The following is a 27,824-nucleotide window of genomic DNA, read 5'->3' as shown; positions in this document are numbered from 1 at the left end:
TCTGCAAATGTAGTTATCAATCAGAAATGTGTGAAATTAATATCAAGTAATCATAATTAATTAGCACTAATTAATATTGATATACATTACTGATTATTTCTTTTAATGAAAAGGTATCTTTCAATGCTTTAAGAATGGCACTGAACTTTGTGAACACAAGATGGTGCTGCAGTACAGCACAGTTTCCATAAAAGTTACAGTCCAGTCAATTTTCTAGGAACGTAAGTGCCTTGAATTTGTGATGTAAGAGACCTGCTCCAGACTTTTGCATTTAATTCTTAATTTCACTAATTCTATATAAAGCATATTTGTTAAAGGCTATGATTTTTGAACAACATAGACGCTAGACATCATAAAAGAGCACAGTATTGCGCTGCTGTAACAATTTGTCTAGTTGGGGCATTATCGGATTGGTATGAGACATAATTAGGAGTAAAACCAAGTGCCACATGAGTAGTTCCCCACAATGATGAGAAGTTTAATTTTTCAAACTTTCATTTCTTGGAGCAAATGGATTAAGTTACTTGAATTTCTCTTGGCATGCTAACTGTTTGTTGTAAACGTAACTTCCTTCAGACATGATGGAAGTTTAGCATTTTTCTGATATAAAATAGTCAATATAAAAAAATTAAATATGCAGAAACTATGGTTTTGTAAAAAGAGAGATGCCAAATCAAGCTATCTTAGCCAAATAGTTCACACAATTAGATGGGGTACGGAAGGGTAAAACAAAACAGAATTTTGAGTATAAACTGTGAGTTGCCACTTAGATGTGAAGCTCTGTGTGTGTGTGTATGTGAGAGGGAGAGAATGAATATTTAAGGCACTAAATAGATATTTAAGTTGAAATACTCCCTTACAGATTTTTAAGGTCATGGTATTTCTTGAAAACGTCAGCAGAAAGTTTCCTTAGCAGATTCCTCTGAAGAGACCTGTAGGAATGAATGCACGCAGTAAAAATACTCTCCTGGTTTCCTACAGTACTGTCACTTTTGTTTTTCAATAAGGGCAGCTGGCACACTGCTAAATAATAAACGCAACATGAAACCATCTGAATGCGCTACCTCTGTCTTAATATTTGTATCTATTTAAGCACTAACCAAAATACTTTAGCATCAAAAAATATTCTTCCATGTCCTCAGGGCAACTGACAAAATAATAGTTAAATCTAAGAGTTAAAGAGATTCAAGTATAAACTAAACCACAGTTTCATTTCAAACCTCAAATGCATATAAAGCTTATTTCCCAGTGCATGTGTCCCTATGTCCCCATCTCTATTGGGCACCAACTCAAGTATCCTGTCAGGAACAAAAATTGTCCAGGCCGGATGAGAAGAGGGTGTAGCCTGAAAGCCAGCTGAACGGACCACCTGCTTTTCCTAAAACTAGAACTGAGGCATTATTTTTGAAGTCTTTGTTGACCCATAGCCGACAGCCAGTTTAAATATATATTTGACATTCCACATCACATGTTATGAAGTATTGTGGTATTTGAACACGGACCCAACAAGCAGAACCTCAGCCACACATGAGAGCAAGCTGGAACCGAACAGAAAGGTCCATGTCCCTGCTCTATAGGGAAGATCCTCAGGTGAGGATGTGTGATGCTGTCCTCTGCTCACTACACAGAAAACGGCCTCTCAAACAGCGATGTGCAAACTAAGAGCAGTACCAACCATTCCCCGATCTCTTCCAAAAGTTTGGCTTACGCATACATATCTGTATGATGGCCCAGCCCAGACTAAATCCTTTTAAATACTGGCGCATTCAGAGACATCAGCTGAGAACTAAAAAGATTTGCTCAAGCAGATAGTTCCATGGAGTTCAAGGTTATTGACTTTATTGGCAGGAATATAGACTAGGAATATTGGCAGGATCACAGAATAATAAAAAGGTCCTAAGTATTGTGTCTTAAAAGGAAACATTTCTTTTGAAGATTTCTTTAGATTTCCTGAAACTGTTGCTAGCTCAAGTCGCTGTTACAAACATGAAATGATCACTTCACAGAGTTTTTTAGTTCCTTTTCTCTACTTTTATGCAGGCAAAATCTGTACTTAAAACATTAAAGGACTTGTCAACAGGGAGACACTACGATTTCACAAGCACCAGCTGAGCCAACCGGTCATCGTTATAAGGCTGTAGTTGTGAAAAGGTTGTAGGATCGATAGTCAAACCTGAACAGAGCAAGAGACCACTTTCCTGCTCTACTTACATTATGGTGACGTTTGAAGAGAATGACGGGACAGCACGCAATTTGGCAGCGTCGCAGAAGATCTCCAGCCCTTGGCAGGTACACTCTGCTGGCACAGCACCAGCCACTGCGTGGGAACAAGAGTGCAGTTGGGGCAAAAGGTGAGATGGGTGGTGTGATGGGACGCGGAGAAAAGAAATAGTGTGTAAAAGAACAGAGAGCACAAAGGCAGACGTACCAGACTGTGTTAAACAGGAATCGAGGCGCATGTTTTTATGTAATTGATTTAGACCTGGGAAGACCCTAACAGTAAATATAAAGTGACACAAAAAATTATGGCACCTCCTGACCTCTGTGAAAGAGCTTGTAGAAGCTCTTGAGTTTTAGGCTTGCTATACAGGAGTCTGGAATGGTAGCAGTTTTTCAGATTTTTTCTGTCTCTCTTTTAGATTATTCAGTCCTCTTATATTTACTAGAATAAGCACAACTCTGTCCCGGTGAAAATGGTATGAAAACAGGTCAGGAAGTCTTTGCTCCATTTCCAGTGTCTCTGTGCTTTAAGTTAGTGCTCATAGAAGACAGCAGAGTCAGAAAACCTGTACAAAGGGATAAATGCCCGCAGAAGTGGAGGGGGTTTGCAAGAATCATTTCATGGATGAAGAAGTGAATTTGGAGGAATGTTGCCTTCGTTGCCCTCGGAAAGATGTGTGTTTCATGGTCTTTCCAGCTGCATTAATATATTCAGATAAACATTTATATCGCCCTCATAATTGGCATATGTTTGATGCTTCTGTTACAGAAAATGAATCACTCTTAATGGAAATTAAATTAGCTTCAATGCCTTTGTCCATGTGCAACATTAATTCTGTTTTACTCTCAATGAAACTGCACTATATTTCTCTTCCTGATAAGGATATTTGCTATATATTTCTTTCTAGGAATCATCAGTAATAATCACACAAATAATATCAATAATTACTTACAGCACTCGGGTGTCTTTGTCTGAAATGCATACAGAGATTTCAGTTTATTGTATTTGTCCTTCGTATAGTGTTTATCAAATTGCAGAGACCATCCATTGTTGTCCTCTAATAAAAAAACCCACACAAATAGAAGACAGATTAGAATAGAAATAGAAGGTAGAAATACCTTCACTAAATTTAGTTGCATCAAGTTTTATCTAAATAACATGTTTTTTCCAGAACATTTCACACACCGTTAGATGACCTTATCTCTATACAGCTGCCCAATCACACGTTAGTACGGAGATGATGAGCTGCGTAGTAGGAGCAGCTTATGATACCTTCAACAACATCATCTTCTGTGACAGTTGCACCAAAAAAGTATACTCTTTCTCTTCAGAACTCTTTGTTTACATAGAATTCTAAAAACAAGAGACAACCATATTTTCCTACCTCCTTAAATGTGTGGATTTGTCACTTTGTCTAGGAGAGCTGAAATGATGGCTACGACTCCAAGTACTTTTTTCAGAGGGCTGTCTCACACTATCACAGCCTCTAATTTCTTTCCTGAAAATCTAGATGAACACTGTTTTGCAAGAGAATGGGTAATGTGGTGCAATATATTCAAGTCAGTATGTTTTAAGTTAAGCTTAATATGCATCTTAAACAGAGCATCATTCTGTATTACCAGTTTGGTCACTGTGCATAGATGTACTGACACAGAGCAGTTTATGGCCATAAAGGTGAAAATTGAAGAGCAGATCTTTCAGTTCCTTCCCACAAATAGGGATTTCCAGATACAGTGATGCTGCAAATAACTACAAGCCTGTAGTTCCAAAACAGGGCAGGAATACACAGCACCAGGAAAAAAAAAAAAAAAAAAAAAGAAAAAAAGAAGAGCTTGCCTTTAAGAGTTGTGATCCGATTTTAGTTTTATTAATTTGAGTCTGGCCTCTCTTCAGCTTTGACAACACCCACATCCTTTCAGTTTAAAGCATCTCGTGTAATGAATATGCACCAGTAGCACAAATGCTCCTTAGGATGGCGCTCACTAGCTGGTGAGTCAAAGCATCAGTGATAATTGAAAGCATTACTTTGTAATGATACCTACTGTCAAACAACATTTCTGTGAGAACCCCGAGGATGGCTCTGCTTTGCTAGGCATTACAGCCTTAGTTTCACTTTTATGATATGCTAGCAACAGTCTTTCCACCTGTAATTTCACATGGTAATTGTTTAGTTAAATACAATTCCTCACAGACATTTCCCTATAAATCTTTATATTCAACTAAGCATTACTACTATATCTATTGGCTTCAAAATAGGCAGGGAGAAAGAAAATATATTTCCTCCTTTGCAACTTTTCCCATTATGAAATGGTGTCTCATTTTTCATGTCACGTTGCAGCTCAGTTGTTTTCTCAGCCAGGGAGGGAAACTTCCCTGACAGCACCTCCCGAAGCCTGCCTATGGAGTCTCAGCAGGTGGAGCTGTTCTGAAAGACGCCTCCCTCTTCGCTGCCTAAGCTGCAAAGATGTACTATATGTGCTGATTAACAGATATTAGGATTAACTAACTAAAGGATTAACTAACTTCAGGCAAACTATCTTTTATCTAGTTATTCGTTTGTTGCGCATAAATTGAAAACATAAAGTAACCCAAAATCTCCGTCTTCAGGAATTGCCCCATTAAGAGAAAAGACAGACTTGAAAAGCACCTTCTTCACTCCAAAATTAATGTGAATTAATATGTGTCCTCCAAAAATGCCAGATTCCCACCCAGAGAAGGCATTTAGGCACATTTTTACCAACTTCCTCAAGAGCACGTCTTATGCTCTGATCCATTAGCAGTTTTGTCAGTTTAGATCATGAAGCTGGTATTCAGAAGCGGCATAATGCATTTTGGACAAAATGAAAGGTGTTGGCAAACCTGCAGAAATATTGCTCCTGCATGTTTCAAATGTTCAGCAGAAGTTCAGTTTTAGGACTACCTGTAACATGGAATCTGTAATTGATGGAGCGATAAAAACAGATCCTTTGCCAAGTGGTGAGCACCTTATAAACCTACTGCCCTGTAGTGAGGTTTCCCCTATCACTATTTTTGAGTACTTAACTGGAGCACATCCATTGAAGTTCATTTGCAAGACTGGACCCAGCAACTGGGACCTGAAGAAACTAGTGGGAACACAATATACATGGAGGAGGCAAGATTTAAGGCGAAAGGAATCTTTCATTGAGGATTTTTAAAAAGAAATTTGTAAAGATGTATTAAAAACGAGATTATTCTTGGAGTATAATCATACCAAATAAATATTTTGCAGTCAGAAATACAGTCTCAAAATATTTTTGGGCTTTCTAATTCATAATTATATTCATAGAAAGTTTTGGACATCTGCAAGTTCTGAATATCTAGTTAGAAGCCATAAATTCTAGTCCTTCTGTAAGCCAATGAACATAGTATAATTTTTCTGCATTTCCCTGCTTCTGACACTAAAGAGTGGATAGCTGAGATTTTATTCCACCTTTTAGTATTTTTAAAATGCTTTGCCATTTGACAGATCACGTACAAGAGGTGACCATCTGCCCAGTTCACATCTGCAGAGAAAAAAGATGAGCAGGGCCTCCTACACTAACGGGAACGAGGGAGCAGTTCACCAGGAAGGGGAAGTTCACCAGCATTTCCAAGGAAGTCAAGAGGCAGCTGTGTGGTTTTGGGTGGCCACAAAAGAGAAGGGGAAAAAAAGCACAGAGAAGGGAGAACACTGATTATTTTGTTCTGGAAGCATTCCAGCTGTCTGGAGTTTCTGGTCAGTTCATTTTAAATAATGGTCTTTTCTCATGACATTGATTTTCCTCCCTTCTACTAGAAATACAAAGGCATATCTGAATATAACAAAAGAAGTTATTCAAAGTTTTCTGACTTTCAAAAATGTTTGCTTTGGGCCAAGCTTTTTGCCCAAGCCTTGGACAGTCTTTATTTTATACAAAGTGTTTTGCCAAATCCCAGAAGAATGTATTGTGCAAAAAACTATATTTAGTACAACCGTTCGGTAAAGCACTCAACGCCAGAACTGTAAATCACTTTGTGATCGTTTAGAGTTTATATGGTAGGTTTGTGACCTGTTTACCTCTGTCAAGATGAGGTTCTCCAAACACTTTAAGAAATGACTGGTAATAGTACTGGTCTTGAAATCCCAAATCTTTCATTTGGGGGAGTACAGCTCAGATGAGAAATTGCTTTTTCCCAAGCCAGCTCTAAAATAGATTATGTTGGCTGCACTTCTGCAAAACCCAAAATCTGAGAAAACAAGGCATCAGCAAATCTTCCCCTACATGGGATAAGTGAAATAAGTAATTGTAAACTGGATTTATCTGACTACAGATTAATACACTGTTCCTTGCTAAAAGTTCTCAATTACCATTTCTGATGGGAAAGGAATAAGAAAGAGTATGTTAATCCTGACAAACTACAGATTTGAATAATCCTTTCAATGACAGATCCAAGAAAATATATCTTTGCTCAGTTAAAGACACATCTCTTATTTAGTACGGAGCTTACGACGAGGACATTATCTATATGACTTTCCCCTTCTCTCAGCCATGTCTTCATGGGTTACTATGCAGAGAAATGCTATGGGTTAAATGTATAAGCACTCTAAAGAGACGTTGTGTCACCCTTTGATTTTGCCTTTGCTGTTGGTGGTCATAACCCGTGGACATATTTCTTTCTACCAGTTGTTCAAATATACTTTCTCTTGCTGTAAGAAATTACTTCAGGCTTTTCACAAAGATAACATTTCGTGCAACAAGGAACGCCTGTGGCCGCCGGACAAGATGCAATTCCTTTAAAAACATTTACAGATGAAGGAATATAACTGCCCTTTTCCACAGTGTTGGGGAATGCTGATACAGTCCAATAACTTACAGTAAGACCAAAACCACACGGAGATTTTGCAAAGCGAAGTGTTGCAGTGCCTGGAGCTTTCGATGCTGGGAGTGAATTTCACAGCCCCAATTTCGATACCCAAGTGGAAAAAATGAATAACCTAAAACTGGACACCTACCAGTCAAGGCAAAGGCAATTTTCCCCACAGCAAACCTTGTGTCACTGCACATTGACTGCGTCCTGTACCTGCTGATTAATTGAAAAGTACCTTGTCTACTAATTTCTGACAATGCAATCACAGAAAACCAGACAGGAATTAAATCAATTCAAATAAGGTTTACACTTCTCTGTATGAACTAGGTTACCTGCTTACACAAATTTATTCCTGACTTTAAAACAAGCTAATTAATCCAGTGCAACTTTTTAAAAAAAATAAGCAAGCATAAATTTCCAAAAGATAACTATCTTCTCAACATTGTAGCTTTATTCCTGTGAAACACTTGCACAGGGGAGTTTTCTAGTTAATATAACAATACCTTTAGTCTATATAGATTCATCCAATTTTCTATTCTGTTTTTCTTGAAGCGTTCACAATTTTCTAAATAAAAGTGGCAGAATAAATTAAAATAAGCTAATAGCATGAATACATCTATAAAACCTTGTGTTGCTTGAAAGTTCCTTCAGCAGTAAGCCACTACTGTGGAGACCAGAAAAGGCAAAAGTCTAATGATATGTAAAAGTTCCTCTTAGTTATGAACAATATTTAAAAATCTCAATAATGAAATTGATTAAAAGCCTCCAGAACTTCAACAAAGCTATTCCATTTGCTGATATTTGCACATCACTGTAAAGCTGATTATTTCACTGCCATATGCTGTGGATAAATGGCAATGACAGTGACAGTAAAATTTGGTCATATAAAAAAAATTTCCACGTGAATCTTGAAAATATGATCTTTTACCAAGTATTTGCTACATTTTGAGGATGCTGCTGATTTCAAAGTTTGCTTCATAAACAGAATTTACTATCTAGGGCTCAAAACTGAATGGTGTCTCATACATTTAAATTTCAAGTTTTAAGTATGATGGAAAAAAATGCCACGCCAGGAAAAGATGTGACTAACTATAACATTATTCATTATTAGTATTAATTTGAAATATAAAGTTGTCAAGCTCTTCTGCAGTGTGCTGAGGCAAAAATGTGAAACTCAGACCCTCCAGAATTTCTTATCCCCTATGAGCAATCTTTTAATATTAAAACATATATCTTTTGTATACGTGTTTTGAAACATCCCATAGAAAGTTAGATTTCTGTTATGGAAATCTAGAAGATGATTTAATGAATCTACACGACTGCAATAATTCTCTGTAATTTTATAGACCTTCAAAGAAACACATATGAAAACAGCATGACATCTATATAGATTGTTATTACTTTCATCCTGTGGAATTTTACAGGCCTGTTTAAAGAAAGAGGCAGTATGTTATAACTTCTTTAATAAGGCAAGCCAGTCACCCGATGACCGCGTGGCACACAGTAACAGATGAGGCCTGTGCTTTTAGAGGTAAATAGGTGCAAGACTTCAAACAGCCGCTCCCTGCCCCAGCTCTTTTGGAAACCTCTGCCTGTGATTTCCAGCATATGAGCTAGACGGAGCTTAACGAGCACCTATGAGTGAACTTTACAGCTGGGGAGCTGAATGCTGCCTTTTGTTCCGCAACCTCTTAGGCCTGGGAGCAATACAATGGTAAATACATTTACCCAGTGAAGAACTCCTCCAGAGAGTCAGAAACATCTTAAATTAAATCTGCATGCCTGTTCTTGCTTCACTGGACTGGAAAAATGTGGCTATGACATTGTGATTAAAAAACAAATAGAGACACACTACAACCATTGCCTGACTGCCAAAAAAACAGTTTTGCAGAACTATCAGCAGAATTGTCCAGGAGCCAAATTTCTAAACACTGAGGAAACTTGCACTCTCAAAATAGCTCAGGCTACTTTGTTCTATTAACTACTCTACATAATTAAAGACCGTGCCTGTGCAAAAAGACAAAATGAAACACCCTAGCATGGTGTTCCTTCCATTCCCCTTTTTTATTGTTTGTAAGTAGAGTGGTAGTCAAATACGTAACAGCAGTCACTGTTTTTTTTAACGCCCCATTCACAGTGAAACAATCTGGTCTACAGAGGTACAAGGGATTAGCCCCAATGTACGCAATTTTGGTTTTGAAATTAGTAAGAATTCTGGCATTTGCATTTTTAACAACTCTTATGTTAAAATACTTTTTTATTCTAAATATGACTTATACCTGTGTTATTTGCACATAACCATTTCCTCTAGCAATTTACTAGTAACAAATGAAGAACTTCTTTCAATAACCAGTTCTGAGATGGAGCACAAGAGCTATTCAGTAGTGTGAAATGATGGTAACCCTAATTTTAAAGAAAGCATAAACCATATCCACTCTATTCCCGATTAAGTTTAAGAAAAGAAGAATTAAGGCATTTACTTATGAGAATCATGTATTACAGACTGCCTGGGAAGATACTGTATTTTGTGCCTCCTGTTTTTGTGACAAGTTGCAGGAGATCACAACCTAGATTTCTTCATCTCATCTAGAGAAAAAAAATAAAAATCCCTTCTAGCACAGTGCTTCCAAACATCCTTATCCAGTACTATTGAGGAAGGCTAGCACACGAGTCACAAACGTTGCTTTTTTGAAACATCTGAGCTTTTCATTAGTTTCCTAATTTAGGTAAGTTATGATTCTTTGCTCACTGGAGACAGTGGGAGCCTTTCCATTGGTTTTAGTGGAGTCAATCCAGGTCAGTTCTCACCAGGCTCAGCCTTGCTTCGTCAGACTTGTTGTGGCCAAAAGCCCAGGTGGTGCGACGGATGATTTTATAGCAGTCTTATTGTTTGCATTTTAAATTAGAACAGAACATCACAAATCCAGTAACTACACAGATTTTGTCTGCGTGTTTGGGTACTATCCGACCCTAATGGAAGTTAGGAAAAACTTGTAAATCTGAAAGCAGGACTATTTATAAAGGAATAAGCGCACCTGCACTTTACATCCAAGGGATTTTCTGAACCTGTAACTACCGGATGCTGATACATAGTGCTAAATCTACCAGAGACAAAGCAGTTGGGCTTAATCTTAGACTTCAAGACATATCATAAAGCACGTTTTCAAATTGGCCAGGTAGGAGATAAAGTCCAGTTTCCCCTGAAAGTAGAAAAGCTCTGTACCTTTTGAGACCTGATTATGTTTCTGTATTTCTCCGTCTACAACTTTGTACCAAACTAAATTCAAGTGCTGATGGGTGGTTTTGGAAGAAGAAACTACACTGCAATTTACTGGGAGGCTTCTCCCCAAGAACTGGTGTCATATAAGCACCACAGCCAATTTTCAGTTACAAAGACTATGCTGACTCTCAGGCAGAATGGGTGGAGTATTAGGGTCAATCGCAACAAAGATCTTAGAAGATCACACAGGCAAACCAAATATTCAGTCTTTCAGTGGTTTAAAATTTAACTCCATGGAGAATTTTTGCAGCACTTTGTAGTTACCATGATATGACTACAAAATGATAACCGATCCAGTGATGTATCCAGAAAAGATAATTACACAAAAGTTGTTAGACTGACAACATCACGCTTTTATCACTGCATCTAACAGTAGGAAAATTTTATTCAGAGAAAGCTGACCCTTATCTAGGACAAAAGTTTGCTCATTCAGCCCTCTAAGTAGGCAGCATATGAGAGAACTTGAAAAAAGCAAATATAAAGTGCCTATGTGTAAGTTTTAAAATTTAAATACTTAATTAGGGAGCAGGCTAATTTTTTTTTTTTTTTGGTCTGAAGCTACACAGAGAGTTGGTATTTTGAAACAAAAAAAAAAATCCAAAGATGATTACTGGCAGCGTTACTTGCCTTCTGTCCAAATTTGTAGAGTACATTTATGTTATGATTTAACTTTTCATATGTTTTTGCAATTTGTCACATGTCAGAATTTGTTCATCTAAACAAACACGTACTTTAAGATAATAAAACACATGTGGACTCAGTGAAAAGCTACGTCACAAATACTGTTGTTCTATTATTTTTGTTTTGCATTAATCAACTGTTGTTTTTATCTTTTGTTGTTTTTTTCATTTTGTTTTGTTTATCCTTAAGCATCATTGTCAAAGCAGAGATTCCAAAATGCTTCTTTCCATGAGTATGTACTTGGGAATATGTACTTGACACTTTTACTATGCCATTGGGCTTCAAAGGGCTTTGGGTAGAGATTGTTTAGAATACATTAACAGTAATGTTGTGGCAGTAATGTCTTCAATGCAAGAAATACTCTTGTTTTAGGAACAATTCCCATGTCAACACTGCCACAGCATTAGGTGAGCAGAATTTGAGCTTATGCCTAGTATTTATCCTTCCCGCTCACATTTAAAAAAGGAATGAAGCAAATGAATGTTCTAACCTCCCTTCCTTAAATGTCAAGTAGCTACAGAATAAAATCTTACACCTGTAAACAAACAGGAAGAGGTCTTCCTGGGAAAATTAGGCTGAAGCCATTACGTTTGAAATCAAACATAGTCTTAGTAGGATAAACCACTATCAAACTCCCTCTGCTTTGCCAGCTTGAGCTTTACTCAAGCCTGGGCACAGAAGGATGCTGGAATTGCTATATTTTTTTTCCCCACACGTTTTGAGTTTTGCTAACAGATACAAAAATAACTCCAAGTGAAATGTGATATAGGCTAAACTGTTTAACAGTGCAGTTGGTCTTTTTAAGAACTCGGTGCTTCAGAAAGGATGAGCACAGGGCAGAACAGCAGAGAAAAATTTACTGCCATACTCAAGCCTAGAAAAGGAAAGTCCTCAAAACCATAAGCTTTTATGACAAATTATGAAACTTTCAATAAATCCTTTTTATTTAAAAATATCACATTCATGACAAATTTGCAGAGACACCCACTGCTACTTGATGGACTATGTTTTCAATTGCAAAAGATATGATTGTATTTTCCATGCACATTTAAATTTATCTAGTGATAGTTCAAAAAGAGCTTCCTGTCACTTTGGGCATGATAAGTTGCTGTCCTCCTCCTCCTCTTATTGCAGTTTACTACATTGCCTCAAGCTCTTCCCCATCAGGATATCACACACAATATTTTATTGGTTTTGGAAACCCAACTAGGTGACAGAGACATGTGAGTTTTCAAAGATGAGTGGCTTCACTCTACCGTAACATATTAACTACAGTTCACCCCTTTCCAGATGTGGAAGAAATGCTGAAGCTGAGCTGACCAGCAGGATGTCCACACCCTGAGGTTAAGCACTAACACAGCAGTCTGGGACCTACAGTCTGTTTCCAACTCTGCCTATGATCCTATTTTCAGGTCATTTCACTTCTCTGGACCTTAGTTTTATGCTTATTATTTGGACATGGAGGGCATGGTGGAACGAAGACACAGAGAAGAGAAGGCGGCACCATGAAGCCAATCTTTACCTGCCTGGGCTGGATGTGAACGGTGATTACAGTGCATCTGAAAACATATCTCTCATTGAGGATTTGGTTTAGTTTGAAATATTTATCATCATGTTTTGCTGTTATCAGGCACACAGTGCATTAAACAGGACTAATACTGCAAATCATCTCAAAGATTACAACAATAAATATCTCAATAGGAATGAAGTGGGGAACAAGAGAACTTTGCTCATTAAAAGAGGGACAGAATTGCTATAAGATAGTTGGAGTGACTAGCTTCAGTATTTTCAGAGACTCCTATCATGTTGGTCTTTTTTGACTGATGCCTTTTACTTTTTGTTTCAAGGGCATTTAAAGACTTCTACAAAGTAACTCCCTTGGAAGATCTAGGTGTCCTTTTTATACTAGTTGCTTCTCTGCTTGTTTCATTCACTGAAGTTTCTTAAAAGTGCTATTTCCATAATTGCAGTTGCTGTTAATATTCAGCACACTTAGGGGCTTGTATTGAACAGAAAGACTTGGAATTTTCTTTTGCTTAGAATACCTGTTTGGGTTTTTTGTTGTTTTGTTTGTTTTTTTCCAAACAGCAGTATTATGGTTTCCAAAATAAATGTTTGGGGTTTTTTCTTTCTTTCTTTTTTATTTTTCTTTTCTTCTTCATCAGTATTTTCCTTTTCATCACAGAAAGAACTACTGTCCATGACAAATTTTTGCTTTGTGTTTCTTTATGTTATAGAACTGGCTTGTACATAAGATATATGCAAGTCTTCACTATAACATTTTTTTGTAGGCTTAAGATAGGACTTTACCATTACCAAAGAAATCATTAGTAAAGCAGTTGCTTTAACTAGCTGTGTTTGTGATACATGCATTAAAAAAAAAAAAAAAAAAAAAAAAAAGAAAGAAAAGAAAATTCTTAATTCCTTTGAGGTTCTACACTGATTTTTCCCCTCCCCACCCTTGTTGGGTTGAATGTTGTAGAGTGGCCACCTCAAAGCTCTTATTCAAATGTATGCAAGACGAAAGTGTGCAAGAATTTAAAAGTTGAGCTATGTAGAGTACCTTGTAGATAAGATTAAAATTTCTGATGTTACTGCATGAAACAATTAGTACACTGGAATAATTTCATATTGAATTGCTTTTCTGTAACCAGGAGCAATGATATCAACTAAAAACTAGTTGTAAATATAGAAATTGGGTAGACGGAACCAGATATAACTGCTGGCATAAGGCAGGCATACTGAAGTGGTCCTGGGAAACTGCAGCAAAAAATAATAGCCAAATGGTTTCTTTGTCTTGGGAGCTAATCAATGAGGTTTCCTGTCTTGGATTTTAAGCAAGATGAACGGTCACAAAAAAGAGCTATTCCACAAAGATCCCCACACTCAGTACAGCATTGGGGCATTGCAGAAAATCTCATCAGGACATCCCATATTCTCAGGCAAGGAAGTGAGTCTTCCTTTATTGGAACAACAAAGTTTGGCTGCAACAACCATTTCTGAGAAAACATAACAGCTGAATATGACCGTAACATGTTATACATGTCATACATTTCTAAATGAGAATATGAGGTCAAGATATGAGAGAAACACTAATAGCGTAGGTTTCCCAGTAAGTCAATATAATAACTCTTCATCTTTTTTAATTTAGGCTTTCAGAAATGAAGCCTCATTTCTGGAATTACTACACCCAGAAGAGGATTCAATATCGCAGCTGAATCGTCTTGCAGGCTATACTGTCTTGTATATCCCATTACAAAACTGTGTATATCCTAATTGTCAAATTGTCATTTGATCAAGCTGTACAGTTTCAGCAAGTTGTAGCACATAGACTTTCGGGTACTATACAGAAATGAATCATGGATAAACCAATGGTTTATGGTGCTTGGACCTCTTACACATAAAAAGGCACCACCGTCAGCAATTTCTGCCACTGCAGGGCAAGACAATTACAGAAGAAGAATAGAACAAGAGCCAATTTTGTTCAGGATTTTGATTACTGGCAACAGAAAGTATGTTTATGGCAACAGTAAAGGACATAAAACTAGAAAATGCTGCAGGTCCATTAGATGGGATTAGAATTAAAAGTGATTTTCATATGGAGTAAAACACTGAAATTCAATAGGCATAAGAATAATGTACTACATATAGGTATAAAAATCAGCTCCACAGATATACAGTGAGAACAACTATTTTCAAAACCTCACTGACTTTGCTGAGAACGCTTGTGAAAAACACCTTTACCATATCTTCTTTGACATTTCTTTCAGAAAATTTATTTTTGTATATATAGCTTGGAAGTTTCACTTGATATTTTAATCCTTGCCCCCCCTGCCCCGGCTCTGATGGCAGGGTGCCTGGCTGGGACAGGCAGAGGGTTCACCTGCTCGGCTGCGGGGAGCTGTATGCAGTGTGCGAGGCAGGGTGCCACACATCTGGCTGCCCTCCATGGCTACAGGCAAGCTAGTAAGGAATAGGAAGTCTAGTTTCCCCATCTGCTGTGCATCAGCAGCTTGGGAGAGTAGCTCTGAAACTATCCAGGCTGTTAGCAACCTGACAAGACCAGTAAATAAAATGTGCGAGGGCAGATGTTCTCTCCCGGTGGTCATCGCTCACAACGAAATGGCTGAGCCCTCCTCTCACAAAATATAGGGAGGCCTTTCCCAGACTATCCCACATCTGTGCCACCCTCCGAGCTGTGTCCAGGCACTGCGTGAGAGATGCTGCTCAGCACAGATTAAAGCTGTGCCAGGGCCCCGCTCGCAGATAAGCAGTGCGGTCAGGTCAGTGCTAGCGCAAAGCCTATGCCCTGGCCCTACTCAGTTTGCAGCTGGGGTAAAGCCTACAAAACCAAGACAAGCTCACCAGAGTACCACCCAGTGGGGTCAGGAGTGACAAGGATAACAATAGCAAGCAGCAGTGGCCTCACAATGTGTATTCCCTCAGACTTTGACATTTCCAAACCCCAAAACCTGGTAGCAGTGCAGCTTGTACAGAACACTCATATAGTCACGGTTTTTCTCCTGAGCTAGGATATAAAAAATTGCTGAAAAAACTTGAAAATTCTTCTTAATTGCATTTCCCAACCAGCTTTAAAAGTCACATTAAGCTTAATATAAACTCTGTCAGCGCATACATCTACCTTTCCTCAGCAGAGATTTTTGCTAGTTCACGTCCATCCATTTGTATACAACAAAACAACACATGCAAACAAGTTCAAAGCAGGGATAAAATTTGATGAATTGATACCATACACAAATAAAAACGTGGTCCTTCCTTATTAGCAAATCCAAACACCTGCTGTATCCTCTGCAAAACATTTACCCTTCTTATTTTTAACACTCCGAAACTCTCTGCTTAGTGTGAGCGGTGCATGGGTTTCAGTGACTGCGGTTGCTAGACACAAAGAAAAGTCTCAGCCACGTACCACAGTTGTCTTCGTCGGCCCGGTTCCCGCAGTCATCCTCACCATTACAGTGAAGCTGTTGGGGCAAACACTTTGTGATATTGCCACACGGAAAGTAGCCCAGGGGGCACGTGACCCCAGCTCCAGAAACATGATCTTCCAAAGAGTCCCCGATGACTAAATAGAAACAAAAAGAACATGCTTACTGTAATGTATGCTCTTGATGTTTAAAGATCATTGAGATTATGCTTTTATAAATACTTACTTGCATTTGAATGTGATTATCAAGTGATAAATACTTATTAGTTCACTGGACATGCAATTACAATAGTATATTAAGTACTTGTTAACTTGGCAAGAAACATTTCTATCGTCAGCTAATTAAAATTTACTTTGATATAAACCAACCAGGTAATTCCTCCCCATGCATCCTAGGAATAAGATGGAAATGCTAATCATACAAGACAAATCACCTAAGGCCGCTATTAAAAAGGATTGTCTTGCTTTGCACTAGAAATTAATTTATTATAGCAATATACCAGATAAGCTATGCAGATACGGATTATATTAATTTGTGCTGAAATTTTAGACCCAGATAGATAAGTCCTCTTTATACAAAGTCAGAATTATATATTTTAAAATGTATTCAATTTTAAAGCAATTACTAGATGTAAACTGATCAAGGATCAAAGAACAAGGAAAGTAAGATCAATCTGTGACGCGGTTTTGCTGAAGGATGACTAAGACGACATAAAGCTGTCATTGTGAATCTTTTGGAAGAGTTGTCAGCCCGGTCCAAAAAAATTGGAGGTACTGTTGAGAACCTGTCAGTCTGAAGTTTAGATACACAGATGTGGTTCTACTAAGCCTGTGCTTTATAGGAAGTAATTTCACAGAATACAGGGACTTCATCCCAGCAGTACTGAGGGAAAGGGTAGCAAGATGCTGATGAGAGACAGCCAGGGCAGCTGGAAGACTCTACCTGTCTCCTGTTCCTCAGCTCTGTGTGCTACAGCAGCTCCATTTACACACATTTATAGACTCATGTTGCCTTACCAGTCCCTCCAGTGCACCCAAGGGACAATTTCTGCCACCACCACTTCTTCCAGTATAAGCCCAACTGATCTACTGCTTTTGTAACAGGTTGCAGGGTGCCAACTCAGATTTCTTGTACAAGATCAACTTCTTCCCAGGAGCATACAATGGAGAGGGTTTTAAATTACTCTAGAATGCAATTTGTTCAGTTTCCAGTACATTGGAAATGGAGAAAAGTATCATAAGCACAGCATGTTACCTTGTGCTCTTCGCACTCCCAAAGCATCAGTGAAGTGCTATTCTGCAAGGGCCTGCTAATTTAATTTTTTAAGGACTTTCAAAAATGAATGACACTTCATAATTATAGCTAGCATTTGACTTAGTGGATGCTCTCACCAAAAAAAGATATAAATTCCAATACAAATGATATTTTAAGTTTCATTGCTATCTTAGAGCACTTGAAATACTCTATACAAACTTCGTTAACTCTGACGTGATGCTTGTTCAGACAGCATATAGCCACTTCTGAAACATACAACTGTTTTTCCAAGCTATTTTCATAGACAAACTATAAATCTTTAATGCAACTTTCTCAGATTAATAAGGAATATATTATTACACAACATCTTATTTTTGTCCTCAGTTTTCTCCTGGACTAAGGGAATCACCTGAAATTGAATCACGTACTTCAGTTTCATAAGAAATCTCTTCTGAAAGAACTTTCACATGTTAAACCCTTGAAAATATTTACAACTCTTGAAAACTGAAATGCAGGAGCAATACCTGGAGGAAATTATAATTAATTATATAATTAAAATATATGTAATTAATTATAATTAAATATTCTGTTATTCCCATATGCACAGAATCATCTTTGCTGTCAGAAGCATCCTGCACAGAAAGTCATATATTCCAGCTAACAATTACCATATGATTTTGAAAAGTTGATTTGCTTTTATCTGCAACTGTATAACCTATGCACATGCTAAAAGAGACTTTTGCTTTAGGTCCCTATCCTACCTACATATAGGTACCAAGTAAGGCTACATTTCAATCCTGGGGTGAATTCACACTTGCATTTTGTAAAGATCTCTGCTGTTCTGTGCTTGTGTTCAGAACATTATGTTTAATCTGTTGTGCCCAAAAACAAGTAGCAAAACCCAAAAATCTTACACAGGCTCATGCTATAAAGTTAAGCAAACAGAATATGTGTAGTAGTTAGTGTCTAAAGTGCCTTTCTGCAAAAAAGAAATCACAGACAAGTGAGGCTCCCCTCAGAGCAGTTATCTAACAATCTGAGCAACTACCCAGACACCTGGTAAAAGACAACAATATGGAAAAATGAAACATAAATGGAAAAAACAAACAATCCCTTAGCCAAACTGTATGCTTAAAGGGGCTGACCTCCATGCAGTTTAAATTCAAAATGATGGTGTTTATCTTCTTACAGTACCATTCAATGGATTTTCATTGCATTTTCCAGAAATTATTATTAATTATTCAAATAGTAATAGCAATTATTCAAATTTCAATAGCAAAATTCAAATAGCAAATTATTCAAATAGCAATTATTAACTAATCAAATAATTAATCCCCGAACTTGAATTTATTCTCTGTCACAGTTTAGAAATTGTTCCTTGTGAAAGAGTACATAATCCCTCACTGTGTTTAGTGTTTTGAATTCTCTGTAAATTTATAGCCTTGATGATTATCTGTTCTGAATCTCTGCATTACTCATTTTGTGCTATGTTGGATTACCCTGGCATGTAAATATCTGCCTAGGAAAGAAGGTAACAAGGTGTCAACACTTAACAACTTCATCCTAGTCGAATCATTGAAAGCACTGGGCTTTGTCCATTGACTTGTTAACATCACTTTGTTTATGCAAAAAAAGACAGAAGTTTGGACGCTGCCGATCACAGGAGATTTATGAATGGAAAAACTCCCAACCATCTGAGGAAATATTTGACAAAGCTGACAAAGGTAGACAGGAGATAAGACAGTAAAATCTATTGTAAAATGCTGGATAATATTCAAGTGATTCTCTTTTGGATTAAGTAAAGTAAAATGGTATCTTTTATGTGAGGAAAATGGATAAAGATAGCATGGCAACAACAGCAACAAAAAACTATGGCTCTTATTTTACAAATAAAAACTGTACTGACACTAGAGTTCATTATACCAAGGTAACGATCTATCATGCTTTGTCATGCAGGATTAAAGGTGTCAACTTTTCTACCTGTTATTGATTTCCCACTATGAAAAAATTGAATGACTCTTCTAGTATCCTGTTTCATTGTCCTTTTTTTTTTTTTTTTTTTTTTGACAGCTAAACCTCCTCATAGAATAGCTCTGAAAAATACTGATTAATGATTATTTCATCACGTCATGTCACTGGCTGTTTGACATTGGTGTTAAATCAAGAAAAAGAAAAATGGTATTTTATATTCCTTTTACTAATCCATAGGTTACATGGTCTCTGTTCCATATGTGTATCAAGCTTCAAAGGTACCTCTATTGTTTTATAGGTTCTCATTTGCAGCTTTTCTAGGATAGAACACCTCTGCTTTGCTTCTTATGGCTAAACTTGTACTGTAAAAGCATGAGACTCCCTATAACACAAAGGTGCTGCCATCAGCAAACCATATAAACAATCAACTTGAACCTTAATATGGCTTGATTAATATAAATTATTTGTGTTTTATAATGAATACATCTGGGTGAATATTGTTATCTCGCACACTCAACAGAAAAATCCCAAAGTCCTTCAGAGATATGGCAAACAGTGGGGTAGGCTGATAGATAAAGGAAGACTAAAATTTGTTAAACTGCGTATAAAGAACTCAGCTACAAAGGTAGAAAGTAGAGAAAAGGTGGAACTCAAGACATGTTTTTTTTAGGCGTCAGTTGTGAGGGTGAAAAGTACAAATCTGTGACAGACTTGATTACACCAGAAGGTTTGCTTTCACAGATACTCCAAGTAAAAAATATCTTCTTTCTATACTTCATACAGAAAACCACCTCCTGCCCTTCTGGTGACAGAGAGTTAATTTCACACATTTCAGCCATACTGTACCAGCAATTTTTTTTTTTTTTTTTTTCTCATAATGATCAGAATAAATACTAAAATATTTGCAAAACTTTCTAGAAGAAATAGAAAAGAAATAGGTGAACTGGTATCAGTACAAATGGCAAAAACAAACAAGCATCTTTCTTGTCTCAACACAGAATAATGTTCTACCCAGTAGCACATGTTCATAATTGTGCAAATTAAATATTTCTGACTATTACGTACTTAGGGTCCCCCTCCATCCCTCGATTCTTCTCAAACAAGAATCCACGTCATACACCTTTTAAGCTTGTCCACATCTGCTGCTTTGAGGCACCTATTGCTAAGGCAGACATCTGTGACCTTTCCTCTAGCTCGAGGAAAGTGGATAACTCTTTTCCTGCTAGTTTTGAAAATATAAGACTCATTTACTACCATATTGCTTCTTGAAAGGAACAAGCAAGAGTTGGGTAGTATAAGATAGTAAGGCTCTTTCCTCTGCTGCACGGATGCAGAATCACTTGGGAAAGAACACGGCAGCCCCTCTTTCAGCTCTCATAAAAATAAATCAAAAGAGGGAACACATTTGGGAAAGCTGAGAACAAGATATACCCAGGAGATCACGGCATTCCCCCCAGCTAAATTAATTCATCAAGCTCACTATTTTTGTGCATTCTTTGAAAAATGGCAAAAATCTTTGAAAACAGATATTGGGTCACAAATGCTGTTTGAGAAACCAAATAAGGGACGTGCAGTAGAAGAACGTGAACTGAACACAGTTACTTCTAGCTTCTCTAAGACAAGTGAATATGACTCCATAATGGAAGAAATACTGGAATGATTAGACAGAACCATAAGCAATTATACTAATCAAAGCAGCACGGCTTGCTGCTTGGTACTTTCTAGTGACGTCAATCTCAATTGTATTTCATATAGGATCAAAGAAGGCCATATAGAACCATGGAATCATTTAGGTTGGAAAAAGTCCTTAAGATCAGTGAGTCCAACTGTTAACCTAACACTGCCAACTCCACACTAAACCACGTCCCTCAGTGCTACAGCTACATGTCTTTTAAATGCCTCCAGGGATGGTGACTCAACCACTTCCCTGGGCAGCCTGTTCCAATGTTTGATAACCCTTTCTGTGAAGAAATTTTTCCTAATATCCAATCCAAACCTCCCCTGGCACAACTTGAAACTGTTTCCTCTTGTCATATTGCTTGTTACTTGGGAGAAGAGACCAACACCCACCTTGCTACAACCTCCATTTAGGTAGTTGTAGAGAGCGATAATATCATAATACCAGGAAAATATTTTTGTATTTTCAAAAATCTGAATCACATGAAGACCCATCATCATGAGTACAAAACGATTCTCAAATTCCAAACAGGCTAATGTATTTTTCTTCCCTTTGAATAAGTTGTCAGTTTGAAAGTACTGAGGCTGAGGAAATCCAGCTATTTTTCAAAAGGAGTCCTTAGGTGACAAGGACCCAGGAATGACCACGATACTGAAGAACCCACCCTGTACTTACTACGATGGAAAGTTATTTTACCTACAACAGCACAATTTTTTCAAAGAGACCAATACCAATTTATCAAATGGTGGGGCTTCTGCCTCCTCCCTGCTTAGCCTATTCTAGTTGCTGTACTTCTAGACACAGCAGGAAATGGACTAGAGCAAGAAAGGACTGAAAATTTTCTTTTGAAATGGTTGTTTTGAAACAGAATATTTTCTTCAACTACAACAGAGAGTCAACAAAGGAAACATTAAAGTTGAAATTGATTTTGCCTGTCATTTTTGTGCTAGTGCAAGTACTTCAAGATGACAATAGATTAAAAAATTCCTCTTCTGCTGAAAGTTATTTGAAGACCATGTGAACTGCCTTTGAAAGACCTTTAGTATAATATAGAGGAGGAGACCTCATAGGCCTGTAACCTTTATTTTCAAAGACAAATCATCAGAAAAAGGATATAAAACAAGTTAATAACTATGAATTTCTTTAACTTAAAAGATGGTTAATTAATGTTTGACAAAGAATGGTGGTGAAAAGTGGTTGACCAACTCTGATCAGAAGCATTTGAATCACCAAATGGCAGAAAAGAGAGGAAGACACGACATCTTAAAAAGATCTTATTTTAAAAAAAAGAATAATTTGTTGTCTGAATTTGTCCATTATAGCAATATCTAGAAGTGAATTTTCCTGGTTTTGTTCTGAATTATTTAGTTTCTTCCCACTAAACAAGGGAATTTTTGAGCCATTTATGAGACTAGGATGAAATTAATCCAGTGTATTTCAGGATAGAAATATGGAGTTAACTTTTTTATGTTTTAAACTTGTTACAGTTTTATCAGTGGGAATGCCTTTTTTTTTTTTTTTAAATGGAATGTAATTTTTATAGACTCTCCTAAACCTGATAATTCTTTTAGGAAAAGTTTTCCAGTGATTTCTGTGAATATGTAATGAGACTTCCATGCTATTAAAACCATTTTTAGTAACATTTAAAAATTGTCCATAAGTAACGTATTGAAAATCGATTCTGGTTTCATACAAGAATAAAAACCAGTATATGCACTTGAAATTTAATGCTGTTAATGTACACATTTGGCATAACCCCCTGGGCAAAACTTGTAGACCAAAACAGACCTTGCTGTAGCGGCGATAGATACTTTAGCATTAATCCTTGAGGCGAAGCATCAGTGGGTTAAAATATTTAAACATCTGTACAGGATGCCCACAGGAGTATAATTAAACTGTTATCACTACTTTGCCTTTTCTGTAATTTGCTCCTCTCCTCCTTTTCTAATTGTTCAGCCCTGATGTCTATAGCATTTTCTAAATATCTGTATAGCACATGCATCGTGTTTGTTATTTTAGATTTTATTGGGTGCAAGTGACAGTGTCGTTTATTCAGAATGCCAAATGGTTGCAACAACTTAATTTCTAAAACACTAGCAAGTTTTTATATTTTGGCTGTTGCTCTTGCCACCAGAATTACATTTTCAGTTTTATTGCATTACATTTATCTTTAGTAGACCATATTAGATGTCATTCTAGGAATATGTAGTACTTGAAAGACACACGTGAATTTATGACCGACTATATAAAGCATTTGCTTTTATTAAACACAATATACTGCAAAGGATTTTGGCACAAAAGATGCATGTATTCTGACTGCTGCTATTGCATGCCAATCTGGTCATTATCTTGGATTTTAACTTCATGTGATACCTTTATATCTTGCTGTGGGTTTCACAATGCTTTCATTTCAGAAGTGTTTTTCAAAGCAGAAAATTTGTACTATCTTTTGGAATATATAGACTCCAATCTCATAACAACATTACCAAACTTAGTTATCAGTTATGCCACAGATAATTCAGTCTAATTAATCCAGCTATAGCGCTGGAAGATCCTCTTTGTGTAACTGCCAGATAAATCTGCTCCAGGGCCAGAAGCTGCCAGTGGAGCAATTCAGACTGGTCCCATGGCACCTTGCCAGAGGATTTGGCTCATACCTTTTATTAATTTGCCTTTTTGTTCTGCTCACACAGAATTTAGAATAAAAAGATTCTGATGCACAGAAAGAGCTGAAAGAGATAACACTATTTGGAAAAGCCCCAGTAAGAAGTATAAGGAATTTTATCCGGAAACTCAAAGTTTGTAGGGCATTCCCAGAGGATGAAGGTTCAGCACAATGTCTAACAAAGACACAAATTAATGATCAGAGCCAAACCTTTCTGTCACTCCGCTTCCCCTTTTCTTCATCTCCCCCAATACACAGAATTTATATGATGTCTGACTATCATTTCCATTCAGAAATAAGTTCTGTCTCCGTACTCTGACACGATTTCCAACAGAGTATACATTAAGGTAGGCTTCCCTTTGCCCTAGCGTTGTTTCGCATCCTTTGGTTCCACTAATTTCTTTTTCACACTGGTGCAACATTAAGTCTAAGGCTGGACATGAAACACTAGGGTTTTGTTTGGGTGGCGTTAGATATAGAACAAGAGTGAAGGCACTGATATAAACATGCCAAATACACTGTGCTAGTTAGTACCATCCCACCTGACAGGCCCAGAAAAGGCAATGGTGAGACATCAAAATCAAGGAAAACTCCCCTGCTGGGGGCTGATTCTTCCTCCCAACCACTGAGCAGTGTGCTTGGGCTGGTTCTTCGAGCCCCAAAGAGAATTTAGTTTCCTCCTTTGAAACACTGCATTTGTAAGAATTAATGATTTAAAGACATGTATAAAAGAAAAAAATAAATCTCCGAAGCTTCACACAAGGAATGCCATTTTTTTATGTTTTGCAGTCTCAGGAAAAAAGTTTCTTACTTAGCAGTATTTGCTACGTATCTTGCATTTTTTTCCCTATCTCATAACATGCTTGGTAGTAAGCTAATGAAGAATTTTTTTTTTTTTTAAATCTGAGCGATCAAATAATTTAAAATGTACTTTAGCCAAGAAGATCAAGAACAGCTGGTTATCAATAAATTAGCATCCCTCAAGCAACAATCATTCACCTCATCTGGATAACAAACATTCTGACCTCAAATGCATATTGATAGGAAATAGAGATTACTTTAAAGAAGTTCACTTCAAACTTCTTGCTTTGTGCAAGTTAACCCAGTCAGCCATATGTAAAGTAAGCAAAAGTGAAACACTGATCACTGAAAACTAAATTATTTAAATTAACAAACAGACATTTGTAATAAGTCTCTTAAGTTTCCATAAAGAAAAGACAGATTTTAAGTGACTTCCATGACACAATACCATATACAGGGGAGGAATTTGTGTACATGTGCATTCATGCATGGAAGTAACAAGAAACCCAGGAGATGTGACAGAAAGTGTTTGTAGCAAAGCCCTATGACAAAGCTGCAACGAAAAAGGGAATGAAATTAGAAAGGCAACTAACTTTCTGATATTCTAATTCTATGATGTTCTGAGTATACATTATTTGTAAATGAGCAGAAGAGCAAAGCATTACGTGACTATTATTAACTTCTCATAACAGAAAACAATCTAAAAGATCATAACACTTTGCCTAATTTTTCTTAGGTCGAAAAGGGGAAAAACTCTCTTCCTTTCCCTCCCCCCATTTCGCCCAACTAAAAATTGGATGACTTAACTCTAACTTTGTTCATACCAACTTTGGTATGCTTTTGTGATGGGGGGGGGGACAACCAACGAAAAAAAAAACCGACCAAAAAAAAAAAAAGGGACTGTTACAATAAACATCTTGCAGAATTGGTGATAGCAAAGTAGATTTGAGAAAGCCATGCCGACCACCGGCTGAGGAAAAGAACCTGAAGGGGGGCAGCGGGAGACTTTATTTTGTCTTTCTCCATCTTCTGTTGCTTTTTAGCCTCTTATCTTGCCACACGGTTGCTTGAACTAAGCAAACTGCACTTCAGCCACAATTTCAGAAGCCACAATATTTTCCCTCTTGTCCCAAGTAACACAATCTTAAATAAATCTTTGTAAAACACTCTCAGGTAAGCTTTTTCTATCTAGGACTCCAGGGAGAGAAATGGAAAAAGGTGTTTTGGCATCCTTACAGGAGGTATTTGCCATATGAAACACAATCTGTTTAATCTGTTTTTTTTTTTTTTTCTTTTTTTTTTTCTTTTAGCTGTGCCTTTAATAAAGTCTAAAAGGATTTTAATGATAGTTCTTACAATGAAACTAAGCCAGCACAACTTAAAACGAAGCTCTGAAGAATGCTTAAGATTAATTTTGTAACAGTAAAAATATATTATTTCTCGGTGAGCCTGAGACAGGATTATCTGACGCATTTTATTTATTCACATGCTTTTGTTACTAAGAACCATTTATAACTCCTAGGAATTTAAATTTAATATCGAACTACAAGTTCAGATTTGGGAGGTTGTTGCACCCTATAAATCTATGAGATTCAACCCTCCTGAAGTATTATAAAAATTGAATCCTTTATTGTTCTGTTCTGAAGTCAAATAATTTGAAAGAATTTTAGAGAACTCATGGGACTATTTTGTGAAAAAATCAATTTGCAGACACTGTGCTTAAATAAATGCACTATTATTGGATTCTAACTCATGAATATTTGGTTCAATTTAAAAATCACACGTTTTCCAATCTCTACCATATTTTACTATGAGTAAACATAGCTTACTGCTATAAATTGTGACACTCCAGTTAAAGTGCCATAAAACAGAAATTATCTCAAACTAACAGGATTTCTGACTTTCTTGAAGTGAATAATGTTAGCTGGCTGAATAATGGTCAGAGACATCTGGCTTATTTCTTCTTTTGCAGGATAGATAAAAATGTGCATGCAGATTAAGATTAATTGCTTTTAAGATTATAACTTTTAGATTTTATGCAATTATTAACATAGACAAAAAAAATTGTTGTATTAGCAGCATATAGGTGTAAGTTATCTGGATATTAATTTCTCCTCAACCAAGGCAGAAAAGATAACGAGAAACTACATTCAGAAGTTTGTCTCCATTTCAGATGCAGTTTGGCTAAACAATACATTTGCATGGGTTACTGATTCACCTCCACATAGTATATAGCCCCTCCTCTTCCTTTCGACCCCACTCCAGCTAAATCAGCACGTGATGATGCCTGTTCCTGACACCGAGTGTTTTCTCGCTGTCAACGCAAATAAAAGCATACTCTATGGAACATAGCTTAATTACAGAGTAGTGCTATCATGATCCATCACTAGCAGGACACCCGAGGCAGGACACAGGGCTGGGAGGAGAGGTTTAGCTCCAACAGCCATCTGCTCTGTCACCCTGGTCCTGCGACACCTTTCCATTGGGTCTTCAGAGGGTGACCCCACATCTGTCCTGCCGACTCAAGACGTCAGTTTGCCCAGGGCAAGGCATGCAGAAGAGCGCCCAGAAAAACACAGCCCCATTCTCAGCGGGGATTGTAAGAGGCTGTTGTGATAGCTGCACCACGACATCAGAAAGCAGACTGAGAAGAGAGAGTACTGGTACACAGCTGTCTGTTACCAGACATCACAATCTGGCTACCTTCTTTTTTTTAATAGTTTGAATAAGGCAGTTATATCAGGATAACATATTTGTAACTTGCCAGACTGTATCCCAGTACTTAAACCAATTGTTGACGTAACTGATTAACAAAATTAAATAATTTGTAACTTGGTATTATTATTTAAAAATATCTGTTAAATTCTCCAAAGCTCTACATCCATAGGTACAAAAACTATTTCTCTGAGCAAGATACCAGCCTGGTTAAAAGAAGATGTGAAAGCAGTGAATATTGTAAATGAAATATTTAAAAAAAAAAAAAAAGAAGAAATCAAATAGTGCTAAAACCTTAAAATGTATAGGTAGGCATGGCACTGAAATAATCAGTACTTATTTAAAAATAACTGGTTTTTTTCTAAAACATATTAGGAAAAAGAAAAACCTCATGTGACATGTAAGTCTTAGGAACGTTGAAAAGCTCAGCTATTCAATACCTGTTTATGATACATATTTGGAAGGAAGAAAGTGGTTTTATTCTTTCTGCTTGATGCTGAAAGTCTGGACTGAAGATAAAGCAGCAATTCTAAAAGAAAATATTGTCAAACCAGCCACAGGAGGAATTTGAAAGGACTTGAGAAACACTTTGAAATCTGAAGGAAATACCAAAAGAACTAGAGATTTGCAGTGTTATTAGAATACCAGAAAAGAATGACAGTTTCTGAAAAATCAGTGTCTATACTTCCTAGGTAAAACAATGGAACAGTTAATTCACATGTCTTCACATGGAACTGGAGATCAGGAAAAGATGTCCGGAAGCG

At 37.1% G+C, this 27,824-nt stretch overlaps 1 protein-coding gene across 1 annotated transcript in view; it reads right to left on the bottom strand.

Annotated features, from left to right (window-relative positions):
- The window catches only part of RXFP1 (relaxin/insulin-like family peptide receptor 1), a 32,734-nt gene extending 16,637 nt beyond the window's left edge, over positions 1-16,097 (bottom strand). Inside the window, exons 1-4 of the mRNA XM_009893716.1 lie at positions 15,958-16,097; positions 3,174-3,278; positions 2,212-2,317; positions 861-932 (exon numbers count right to left, since the gene is read on the bottom strand). Of these exons, the coding sequence (XP_009892018.1) occupies positions 861-932; positions 2,212-2,213 (74 nt within the window). The 5' untranslated portion in view covers positions 2,214-2,317; positions 3,174-3,278; positions 15,958-16,097. The remainder of the gene's footprint in view (positions 1-860; positions 933-2,211; positions 2,318-3,173; positions 3,279-15,957) is intronic.
- Between the last annotated feature and the right edge of the window lie 11,727 nt (positions 16,098-27,824).

The sequence above is a fragment of the Charadrius vociferus genome, unplaced genomic scaffold (assembly GCF_000708025.1).
Source record: "Charadrius vociferus isolate BGI_N301 unplaced genomic scaffold, ASM70802v2 scaffold59, whole genome shotgun sequence".
NCBI classification, from domain to species: Eukaryota; Metazoa; Chordata; class Aves; order Charadriiformes; family Charadriidae; genus Charadrius; species Charadrius vociferus.
The sequence above is the reverse complement of the archived record's forward strand: the minus strand, read 5'-3'. Positions and strand labels throughout refer to the sequence as shown.